The sequence below is a fragment of the Camelus bactrianus genome, chromosome 24, assembly GCF_048773025.1.
Source record: "Camelus bactrianus isolate YW-2024 breed Bactrian camel chromosome 24, ASM4877302v1, whole genome shotgun sequence".
Taxonomy (NCBI): domain Eukaryota; kingdom Metazoa; phylum Chordata; class Mammalia; order Artiodactyla; family Camelidae; genus Camelus; species Camelus bactrianus.
Genome location: NC_133562.1, coordinates 9,579,703 through 9,591,631, shown reverse-complemented (window position 1 = coordinate 9,591,631; position 11,929 = coordinate 9,579,703). Strand labels below are relative to the sequence as shown.

Below are 11,929 nucleotides of genomic sequence, written 5' to 3'. Positions count from 1 at the left end.
GTCAAAGTCCTCTGTGGGGAAGTGGGGTTACTTCCCTCCTGGGAGGATGGAAATGTTAGCGGGTTCTGCCTGGGGCCACCGTCCTCTGCCGGGGGTTATCGTGAGTGCGGCAAAAACCCAACCACCCCGGTACTGGGGAGTAAGGTCAAGAGGTGCCAAGATGGTGAAGGAAGCAGCCCATGCAGGCACATGGTTGCTCCCAAGGTCAGGGCAATTTGTGAGAGGGACGAAGATAACGGTGATGATATTTGCATGGCACTCAACAGTTCACAAGTAATTCCCACGACGGTTCAGTTGAGGAGGGGTAGACATTCCCTTCAGAGAACACACATTTGTAATCTGAGAAGGGCCGCAGGGAGGGCCTTCTGCTTCTAATTCTATCTGTGACGCTCTCTGCTGCCCTCTGGTGGCTGGCATCACCTTCAGCAAACGCTGCACACGGACACCTGTTCTACGAGCTACCACAAAATGGAGGGAAAACCACTGGTACTGACAAAGAATTAATTGCTCCTTTCAAATGAATCTAGGAAGTGCTCATGATTAATTAGCACTAATGAATAATTCTGTAGATTCGGTTGGGTTAACACCAGGAACCCAGAAGAAAGAATCACCCGTTGAGCGTCGCCCGGCCAAGGACAGGCGAAGTGGATGTCCTTCCTGCAGACTCAGTGTCTGAGAGGCCTTCGCCTGGTGGAATTTTCATTTGGAAATCAGTATTTTTAGAAAGCACATGACTTAAGGTCATAAAATTCAACCTCTGACCCAGCATAGCACCCCTAACGCCCCCTCCCCGCCCCCGCAGCCAGCCTCAACCCCCTGTGATGGGGACCTCGCTACCTCTTCAGGAGAACGGTTCATGTTTGCATAGCTGTGGTCGTTGGAAAGTGCGCCCACGGGGCTGCAGTGTGACGGTCATAAGGAGCTCTGAGCGCAGTTTCAGAGGTGGAGGGCGTGGAGCTATATGAATACCATATAGGGTTACTTACTGTATTCAGATTTCACAATTGTTCTTTTTCTCCTGATGAACAAATACTATGTTGGAGATACAGAAATGCTTGCAGAGTCTTCTTGGTTAGTGAGAGTGGTGCCAGGTAATAATACGGGTCTAGAACATGGTCCATTATTTTCTAGATAAAACTAGAAGCGATTCCTCCTTCCCATGGGCTTCTCTTAGCTTCTTATGCACAGCTTTAATTACAGTGTGTGCAGCACATCCATCTCAGCTCCCCTCCTAGATAGCTTTTGCCCTCAAGGAATTGATAATCATAATCTAAACTTGGTTGGTAGCAGACTGTATGTGGGAAGCCAAGTGGAATTACAGGTTCATTAATTCAGTTTGTTATTTACAGTTTTATGAACATTATGTTCCTACCCCTTTGGATGGTATCTTCCTTCAAGGTAGTAATTACTTCTCAAATCTGACTGTAGACCCAACACTGAGCAGTGCTTGATAATTATTTATAGAAAACTGTGTTTTAAGTAGCACATTGAACAGGTGCTGAATAATTTATACGATTAACGATGACCATCAAGCCAACGGCTTTATGTTAATAAAGTGTCCTAATTTAAAGAGTACTCTGCACTTACTTAACCCCATAAATTATAACATCTTAACACAGCTAAGGCTTTTGTCTTTTTAAAGTGCTTTAAAGGATATTTATTGTTTTAACAAGTGGAAAATAATATTCTTTAAAAGACATTTAACTTTTAGTGGAAAATGATATTACCAAAAGCATGTAACAATTTGTTCATCATCTTCAAGAAGTGGGATTTTTATATAAAATGTATATGGAGCACTGAATGCCAAAATGCTGGGTCTGTGGGGTTGGAATTGAAAATTAGCTTTGCTATTCATCCCATCCGGATGGTGTCTTAAGTCAGGAACGACCTTGAGTGGGGAGAGGGAGGCGTGCTGAGTAATCAGTGCTTTTGGAGGCGAACTTCCCTGCTGTGTGACAGGTCTGAGTTAGTGGTCAGGACAGCCATTCAGACTGACGGTCCCCTGAACTTCCGTGGCTTCAGTGACAGGGATAGGAATGTGGTTGACTTGAATATTCTTCAGGCAGCCAAAAAAGGATTTCCACACAGGAAGCTTCAGGGTTTTCAAATTAGCTGAGAGACAAAAGGAGAGTCATTCAATGACTAATTCATACCACCCAGCGAATGCACTCCAGTTAAGAAACCGTCTTATGAGAGTGAAGAGGGCCCCGGGTCTCAGGCCACCCAGTTCTCTCCTCCTTTAAGCAGCACCCAGCACAGCCCCTGCTGTGATAAATCAGCCGCAAGGCTACTCTTAACACTCTTCAAAGGAGGAGATTCTACGTCCCAAATTGATAGATAATGACTCTGAACTCTAGTGCTTTTTATGGCTCACGGAAGAGTATAAAATTAACCACCGGACGTTTTGGAGGGACATAAAACAATGAAGACTGACAAAGCTCTTTCCAGGCAAAATTCCAGGCTTGAACTTGACTCCACCCCCATCTGCCTGATTGCCCCATTCTGGCTCCACAAGCTTAGTAACTGGCCAGTAAAACTAACTGCCTGGAGGGCCTGGACAGTAACGTGGGCCTTTTCTGATTCTTTGCTGATATCAGGCTTCTAGGTTCACGTAGCCTCTTAAGAGAGGCTTATACATTATCGGCTTGGGACGAGAGGGAGAGGCAGCAGTATGGCCTGGGCTGCCCTGAAACGTCCCCATTGCAGCAACCAGGTTTCCCCACAAGCTGGAAAGAGCCTCCCCGCCTCCACGTCCAGCCAACGGCTGCCCTGCCGGTAACAAGGGCTGCGGCGTCGCGTTGTCGGTTTAAGAAGGAAATGTTAAGAGCTGACGTGAGGCAACGTGGGTGTAGAAGTCAGCACAAGAATTACCTGGGACACCTCCGATGTGCAGACGCTCCCGCGTGCGGGCCGGCGGGAGGGGGAGCCGCCCGGCTGTGTAGCTATTGTCCGCGTCCAGCTCCAGGTGCAGGATGTGCTGCTTTACGGTGACTGGAGAGAAAGGAAGCGGGTCAGGTCCATCACTCGAGGGCAGCCCTGCCCACTGTGTCATGTCTACACCTGCGCAGCACCACTGGCTTCGTTTTAACTCACGTCTGTTGGGCTATGGGAGCACTGCTCGTGGGAATTCCATCAACCTGGGCACAATTTCAACTGATTTCTCAACACCAAGTGCTGTTTAGGTGCATCCACATATATTACAGAATTGAACCCTAAAATGAGCCTGTGAGGAAGACATTATTCCTCCCATTTCCCAGGTAACAGACTGTGACCCTCAATCGTTGAGCGGGGCAAGATGGCTTGGTTTTAAGTTGGTCTCCTGTCTCCAGAGGCCAGTGTGTATTTTATGTGATCTCCGGTTCTTTCCAAGGAGACACCTACTTCTGAAAACTGACTCCAAAGTCGCTTTTCACCCTCCAAATAAAATTACTCCCATGTTAACAGTATGAACCAACTGCAAGGTAGTTAGCTTTCAAGTTTGCCAAGAAAAGACTACTTTTTAACAAAAGGTATTTTAGCCAATACAGGTTAATATACCTCCAAACTGATATGCCCAAGTTATTCCTAAAAGAGCAGATTTGATTTGAGAGGCTATGCCTGCTCTCAGCCCAGTGGTGTGCCTAAATTGTTTGCATTAATAGTAAATGGTTGTTGAAAAAAACAACCCAACAGGGACCTTTAACAACAGTAAGAGCACATGTTTACTGAGCACTTGTGCTTACTGGACACTGCTAAGCACTTTACGTGCATTATCCCATTTAATTTTCACAACCCTGGGAGGTGTGCGCTGTTTTTATCTCTGTTGTGCAGATAAGGAAACTGAAGGTAAAGAGCAATTAAGCAGCTTGCTCAAGGTCTCACAGGTAAGGACCTGAGATTTGACCTCTGTTCTTTTTGACTTCAGAGCCAAGATCTGAACCACAATGTTATCCTATCTCGAAAACAAACATAACTTAGTTTGCTGGGCTCAAAAAGAAAAATCTCAGTGTGTTATGGGGAACTGGAGCCACGAATTACCCAAATACAACTGGAGCTGAGACTGGACGAGTTCCCACCACGTTACCCTCGTGGGGTGACACTCATGGTAGGATGAACTGCATTTGGGATACCCAAGTCTGGATGGAAAGGGAGACTATTCCAGTGTGTGAAAAACAGGCTACTGGAAGTCCTACCTGCCACCGAGTGCCACTGTCCATCACACAGAGACCGCTGTGGTGTGACTGATGTCGAGATCCCACTTGCCTCACTGCCCACAGAGGCCGTGACCTGGAACACACATGCGTTTTCTAGTTCCTTCTGCAAGGCAGGTGGAGCCACTTCCCCTGCCTTCTTCCCTTCCCAGCCCTCACACCCTGACCACCCAGGAGCACTTTAAATATAGGTGCCCCGCCCCGACTCCTGCACCAGGTGATTACACGGGGGGGCCAAGGCTTGGCAAGAATCTCTCTGCTGCATCCCCTCCATGTAAGTGAGCTGCAAACCCCACCTTCCTGGAGTTGCCGCCCGAGGCAAAGAGACTGCCCCTCCCATTCCTGCCCCTCACTCTCGGGAGGCCCCACACAAAAGTTACTGATCAGCATCGAAGACCTGCCTTAGCTATTAATATGTGACAGCGGCTCTGTTTAGAAGGACATGTAAAATTTGGAAGGCAAAAATGCTGGTCAAGGCCTACACCCTGCTGCAAGGGTCAGCCAATTATAATAATCCCATGAACACAGGACTCAGAGGGGGCTCTCGCCCAAGGAATTCAGCAAGCTGACCGACTGAGATCGCACTGGGCACATGTCAGGGCTCAGGCGCTCGACGAGCCCCTGTGCGGGATCCCGCGTTTCCACTCTCTGCGCCAGGATTCTCCAAGGGCGGAAGCAAGGTCAGTGAGCAGACAGCACTGAAACAAGCATGTTGATAAATAGCCTACACTTAATTTGCATGGAGCTGGACAGTACAGCCTGTTCTCAGGCAGTTTTTGAGCTGAACAGTGTCTCTGCTGTTAGGAAGGTCATCAGGTCTTGAGTTCGTTTTGGGGGGATTATTTCCTATCCAGAAGCTCTCTCAGGAGACGCTCCCCAACCTCTCCCCTGAAAAGCCAGCCTTGTCTGAACCACCACGAAACACAGGTGCTTGCTTCTCTGACCCACAAGAGGCCGGCTCAGACTTAAAGGTGCAACCGAAATAAAAGTGTTCTAGGAGTTTTGGCTGTTTTATCTTATTCTGAGAGTTTCCCCTCACATCTAATAAACTGTGGAAGGATGGAGGTAAAAGATAATGGTGTATATAAGTCTTTGCCTTGAGGCCTTAACTAAGAGAGGCTTCCTGAATGAATTTGGTTTTAAAGAGTTATTGTTTGAAAAGGAAAGAGCTATAGCTGGGTGGAGAAAACAAGACACTGACGAGGCCCGTGAGTGACGGGAGGGATGAAGTCACAGAGGCATGTGCTAGAGAAGGAATCCAGGAAAAACTACAGTATCCTGGGTGGAGACCCAGAGGCCGGCATGGCAGCCAGGACCAGAGGACGGGTGAGCTGTGCAGACACCATGAGGGGGCTTGGAACTGATCTAGAGGACACAGGGCCACGGCGTGGCTGTCATGTGGTGTAGACAGCCGGTAAGAAAATCTATCCCAGGAATTCTGGCACTGGCCTCGTTAAATAAAAGCAGAGGTGAGACCAGGGTGCAGTGGAGGCAAGAAAAATGCACATGGATGGAGTATACGGCAGTTTCTCTTCTCTTGACCAAAGCCCTTAAATAAAAGCATTATTCTCCATGTTTTAACGATAAAGAAACTGAGTCTGAAAGAGGTTAAGTAACTTCCCTAGGGCCTTATAACCACATGGTGCAGCTGGAACTCAGCTCAGCTTGTTTGAATGTTCCCAGCTTTAAAGATGCAGAACAGAAAACATGATGACCAAGTTACTTGCTAAAGGAAAATGGTAAGTTAGCCCTGAAGTCAGGTCTCCTAAATACAAGATTGTATTCTCTACCATAACTTTACCCGCCATAGTCTCCAGAAATGGAATCTGGTCCTAATCCAAATTCACACAATCTTCCCGTGTCATCAGATGGCTACGCACCTTTCCTGCCTCCATATAAACACATAAGTGCTTGCCGGGTTGACTTCCGATGTGTATTAGGATTCCAGTGAGACTTCTTGGGCGAATGCTGAAGACAAGCTTAAACTCTGGCCCCAACAACACAGAGTTTGCTTTCAAAAGGAAAAAAAAGAAACAGTGAAAACATCGTAATTGAAGGAGAAGGACAAAGTTCTTCAGAATCAATGATATAAAGATATAAACTCTTCCGAACTGCTCCTTACCTAGGATGACATGACCTCCTTCTTGGGAAAAGTAAATGCCTTTCTCCAAAGAGCCGCCCAAGCAGGGAGACACCCCAAAGCTTGCAGAAGGGGTATCCAGGGGTTTTGAATCCAACTGAAAGTTCCTCAGGCAGCCCACAAAACTGTTTTGGGGGAGGCTCTGTGACCAAGCAGACAAGAAAGCAAACTTCATCACTTGCAACTCCCAAAAACGTGTGGCGGCCAAGGTTAAGGGCAGGGCAGTAGTCCACAAGGGGAAGAAATGGGGATTCATCAGTCCTGCTCTCAAGAGTCAGGTGGGTCTGACTGTTTTATTCTGGCTCTCCCCACAGTGCCACAAAACCTGGATACCAGATGTCTGGTGGGTGGTCAAAGTTTGAAGGTGCCACCAAACCAAGTGTGCGTGTGTGCAGAGGGTAGGGGTGGTGAGGATGGCTGTCTAGTGTGGAACAAGAGGAAAGAGGGCGACTTGACCCTATCCACACAGTCAAAGCTGGCACAGGGGAAATTTCCACCTCGCAGCTCACAGATCTCACCTCTTTGCAGGTACAAACCACTTCTTGGGGTTTCATAAGCCCGTGTGATAGCTTAATGCAGGGCAGCTGACTGAAAACAGAGGCCAAAACATTCCGCAAATAATAAAGAGTAAAAAAAGCTCCCTACATTGTTGGGCCCTGTGCACCACCAACACAGCACGAATGCTGTCGGGCTGAGATAAGACCCAGGGGGCAGCATCAGTAGGCTTGCGTGGAGGCCCAGGGCTGCCTAATGCTGGCCTGGAACAGGGGCCCAGGGTTCTGTGATCCCTTAAATTATCTACCAGGTGTTCTGTGCATTTTCCTAGGAAGAGAGGCTGTCACTTGCATGAAATTCTCAAAAAAAAAGTTAATAAATCACTGAATAAAAGCCCTCAACTTGCTTCTGGAACAAATGCTTTCAGGACTCTGGGATCCTGCACAGATGCAAGACATGACAATTGTAAGAGAATGTGGTGGCATCATAGATGTAGGTGGTGTCAGTGCCAACAACAAAGTACTGAAATTTTTAGTTCCTTAGGATCTGCCATCGCCTACAAGGAAGAGCCTGTGTCTGACACCATGCTCGGGCGCTCCAGGCTAGGCCTCACCCTAGCACTGGATCCCTAAGTACTGGCTGCAGGTTTTGGTGTTCTGAGGCAGCTCCTGGTTGACTGGATGTTGCCTGCCCTTTCAGAGGACACAGAGGAGGGTAATTAGGGGTCTGCACCTTCAGGCTGAAGGAAGGCTGCAGACAGCACCTTGCTTGTAAAGAGTATTGTAAGCGGGAGGCTACTGGTCATCTCAGATGCTAGGATGTTGAGTCTGATTTATCTGAGTCAAAAGAGCACCCAAATTGTGCCCTGAATCACTGCCCCATCCTGATTTCTCTGAGAGGGAAATAGGTACGAAGGTTGCAGAAAAGCAAACATTGACTATCCTCCTTAGCAATTAATATGTTACACGTTATCTACGTATTAGATAACATAACACATAGACCATATCATGTTATATATTATTCATGATACATATACCCAAGGTATCATACACAATAAAGTAAAACAAGACTTTATAACTTACTGGGGCTTTGGCCCAAACCCCAGTGCAAAATTCAGGTGGGTCAGGCTGAGCCCTGTGGAGGCAACAAGGCCTAGACTAGGGCAGCCAGACCGCCTAGAATCCATGCTGGCGGAAGTGGCCCGCTTTAATGGTGTCCATTTCTAGCCCAGATTTGAGTCTCAGCCCTTCCTCCCCTGCTGCAAGCACACATTACCCCAGAACGGACACCAGCCATAAGCATGGGGCAAAGGAGCCAAGCTTCTGGCAGCACGTTTAGCAGAGGACAATTCCAGGACCTGCACCATTGACAGGGCCACCTTACTTCATTTTGCGGGAGAAAAGGCAAATCTGGGAGAAGAATGACAGGTGAGTTCGGCCACCCCAAGTAACGCAGGTGCAATCAGTGCTCTGGCGGCGTGGAGGAGAGAGAGAGACCAGGGAGAGGGCATCACAGAGCTCAGCCCTGAAGCCATGGCCCCAAAGGGGCCTTTGAACTTGACAAATCCAGGTACGCACCCCTCCTTCCTGGAGACAGGCAGACTTGTGATTTTCCCCTCAGCCCAACTTTTTCCCAATTTGGTTCTTGAGATAATTGTATTTTAGTCACCAAATAACATTAAAACACATATTCAGTTATTAAAATAATTTAAAGTATTCTGATTTGCTTGAATATCTTATACAATTATAATGATTATAAAGTGAATTGTTCTTATCTATGGCTCTGAAGAATAACTGTTTACCTTTGGTTTCCCTGATGGAGATGATCCCAAGTAAATTGGTGCTCTGAGGCTGATGGTGGAATTTCCAGGCAACCTTCCCTCCCGGGCCCTCAGACCATCCACAACCAAGCGCCCCTTTTCTCCATCTTGCCCAAATGCCACCTTAAGGGTAAAGAAAATAAATTAATCAGATTCTTGTCTTTGATCGTTGGTGCTGTATTTTATTAGTGGTCACAGGAAGTTTAAAAAAGAAAATGCTTTTCTGTCCCTTCAAAGAGCTTTAAAAAATTAAGAGATTTTTCTCCCTACTATTGTCATCATCATCATTTGTGAGAGTATGTTAGATATTAAACAAAGTGAGCTTAAAACATGAACTAAAAAAAGGATTTCTCAGAAGAGAACAAAAGCATATAATTGACCCGGAAACTTACAAAAGAGAAATAACTGAAGAGCCAAAGGAATCATAAATAGACACACATCCATGCAACAAAGGGGAAGGGAGGGTCTGTGCAGAGCTGCGGCGGGTGAAGTCATGTGCTCCTCTGAGCGCTGGTCCTGGAGCAAGGGGTCAATGGCTACTTCTCTTCTATCAGGAGGAGCAAGTGTTTCAAACTCCCTGCTGAAAGTCAGGACCCCTGGGCTCTAGAGTGGATTCTGCCACCTTGTAGCTATGAGACTGTTCACTAACAACTCCCCAGTGTAGGCGCCCAGCATGACCTCTGGCCTCTACTGTCTCCTGACTCCTGGGCTTGGATGTCTGATAAGCAACTCAGCCAGAGGATGCTCACAACAGAACTCCCACTCTTCCCCAGCCACACCCACCTCCTCCCCATCTTCTCCATCTCAGCAAAAGTTCCACTCTTGATCCAATCGCTGGTCCAAAATCAGAGGACCTGCTACTGAGTCCTCTCTTTCCAGCAGCCAGCCCTCTTGGCTCTGCCTTCAGAACACATCCTGTCTGGTCCACTTCTCCCCACCTCCACCATGTCCTCTTGAACCAGAGGCAACAGCATCCAACTGGTCTACCTACTTCTACTCTTACTCCCTTTTAGACTCTTCGACTACAGAGAATTTTTAAAAATATAAATCTGTTTGTGAAATGCTCCTTTTTCAGTTTTAGACTCTCCAAAAGACATTCAGAGTAAAATTCCAAATCCTCACCTTGGCCTTCAGTGCTTAAATGATCTGGTCCCTGCCTCGCTCTTGAACCCCACTTCTTATCCTCTCTGTTCTGTTCATTTAGCTAATTCCTACCTCTGGGTCTTTGTATTTGCTGTTACCTCCGCCTAGAACACCCTTCCTGTAACTTCACATGACTGCCACCCCTTGGAGGAGGCCTTCTTTCACTATCTTATTCAAAATAGTCTCTCTACTCAGCTACTTCCTTACCTTGTTTTATTGTCTTCTCAAAGCACTTACCAGTATCTGATATTATACTGGTTTTTTGGTTGGTTTGTTTGTTTATGTGCTCCAGAATGGCAGCTCACTAAATATTTGTTGAATGACTAATTGAATGTAACTTGTTAAGCCACTTAATTATTTTAAGTTCCAGTTCCCTTATCAGAAAAAAAAAAAAAGGTCCCTTCATGCCTTAAATTGTATTTCTTTAAGCCTAGGACGCCTTCAGGCAAGAGCTGAGATGCTAGCGATGTGGATCCTCACACCTGTGTTATAGAGAAGGCATCCCAGACTCAGAGAGAGGCCTGGAGCCCTGGAAATCATCCTGAAGGAGAGAACTGGTCCCGGGAGCAGGGGTGGGAATAGGCAGGGGGAGTGAGGCAGCCTAGGGGGCGAGGAGGGGACTGGAGGAGCAGGGAATAAAGCCTGCGTCGGCATTTAGGATGACATTTGTACACGGCACATGCGGGAGGCTCTGGGGCTGAGATGCTGGGGCGCTCAGTGCCTGCAACCGCACGCGCGCTCCCAGAGCTTCTGCCCTCGTGCCTGGACGAACGCTGAGACCCCCATTTTTAGCTACTCGCGGGTGCACCTGGCCCTGCGCAGAGGTTCCAGGGCAGCCCCAGCTCTCACCGTGTGCCACTTCCCATCACTGCACTTCTCTTTGCTTTTGAGCTTCAGTTTTTTCCCTTCTGCCCCCAATGCAAAGACCAGACGTCCTTTTGAAAGATAAAGAGCCATGAAGGAGTTCTTAGCGCCTGCATAAAACAAGAGCCCTCTGGACGAAGTTGTCTGCACGTCCACAGCAAACTGCAACCTGGGGGAGAGAAAGCAAAGAGCAAAGAAGGAAAATAAGATGATTTTAGAGTTTTCCCAAATCTCCCAAGTCAGGTGAGAGGGTGGGAAGCAAACATCCACACCCCATGATTTAAATGAATAAACTAAACAAGTACTTATCAAATGTCTGTCTCTTTGGGAATTTTTAAAAGCCATTACGTTCTAGGCATTGAAAGTTTTGTTGTATAATTTCCTTATTTTGTTGGGGAATAAGAGGAAGTTTTATGGCAAACTTAGCTAGTGATGTAAGTCCCAGCACATGGCAAGAAGCAATATGCCTTACTTAGAAAAATCTACATTTTAGAAAATTATGGTGAAATATGCATAAACCTAAAGTTTACCACCTTAACCATTTTTAAAAGTACAGTTCAGTAGTGTTAAGTACTTTCACATTATTGTGTATCCAACCCCCAGAACTATTTCCATCTTGCAAAACTGAAACTCTGTACACATTAAACAACTCCGCCTTCCCTCCTCCCCACAGCCCCGCCGCATCCACCCTTCTCCTTTCTGTCTCTATGAATCTGACGACTCAAGCTGCTTCATAAAACTGAAGTCACACAGTATTTGTGTTTTGGCGACTGGATTATTTCACTTAGGAGCCCCGATTTTTAGACCCAGTGAATATGCATTCTGTATTGTATACATGCAGGCAGCGGGAAGCTGTGAGGAGAAGTCAGGGGACAACTTGAACAACAAAGATTTAATTTAAGCATCAGCAAGCATTTTCTTTCTGCAAGACATATTTAACCTAGAGGCACAGAAGTACACACCCACCTTCTCCCAACACCCTTACATTTCTCAGACCTTAATACCTCACCTGTGATGAGCAGGAATTAAGCAAGTATCATGTAGTAAAAGCAGAGAACAAAAGTTAGTATTCCTTTGCGTGATGGTTACCTATTGTAGGCATGTGTGGCTTAGCAAGCTTTACTTTCTGTGAAAACTCACATCCATCCACCCATCCACTTATTCACTCATTCAACAAATATTTAACGAGGGGGCAGGTAAGGCACTGCGGGGGGCACTGGACATGCAGGGATGGAAGTGTCATTCCTTGAGTTGCTCACAGTGCACCAAGGGGCGGCC

General features: G+C 46.9%; 1 protein-coding gene across 3 annotated transcripts in view; it reads right to left on the bottom strand.

The window, feature by feature from the left end:
* Positions 1–1,605: 1,605 nt before the first annotated feature.
* LAMA3 (laminin subunit alpha 3) overlaps positions 1,606–11,929 on the bottom strand; it is a 211,988-nt gene continuing 201,664 nt past the window's right edge. The window contains exons 69-75 of one of the 3 annotated variants that reach the window (XM_074352153.1): positions 10,637–10,820; positions 8,627–8,767; positions 6,313–6,472; positions 6,071–6,201; positions 4,173–4,266; positions 2,872–2,991; positions 1,606–2,112 (exon numbers count right to left, since the gene is read on the bottom strand). In XM_074352153.1, the coding sequence (XP_074208254.1) occupies positions 1,967–2,112; positions 2,872–2,991; positions 4,173–4,266; positions 6,071–6,201; positions 6,313–6,472; positions 8,627–8,767; positions 10,637–10,820 (976 nt within the window). In that variant the 3' untranslated portion in view covers positions 1,606–1,966. The remainder of the gene's footprint in view (positions 2,113–2,871; positions 2,992–4,172; positions 4,267–6,070; positions 6,202–6,312; positions 6,473–8,626; positions 8,768–10,636; positions 10,821–11,929) is intronic. The other 2 variants (XM_074352154.1, XM_010958042.3) reach the window with 2 other exon arrangements.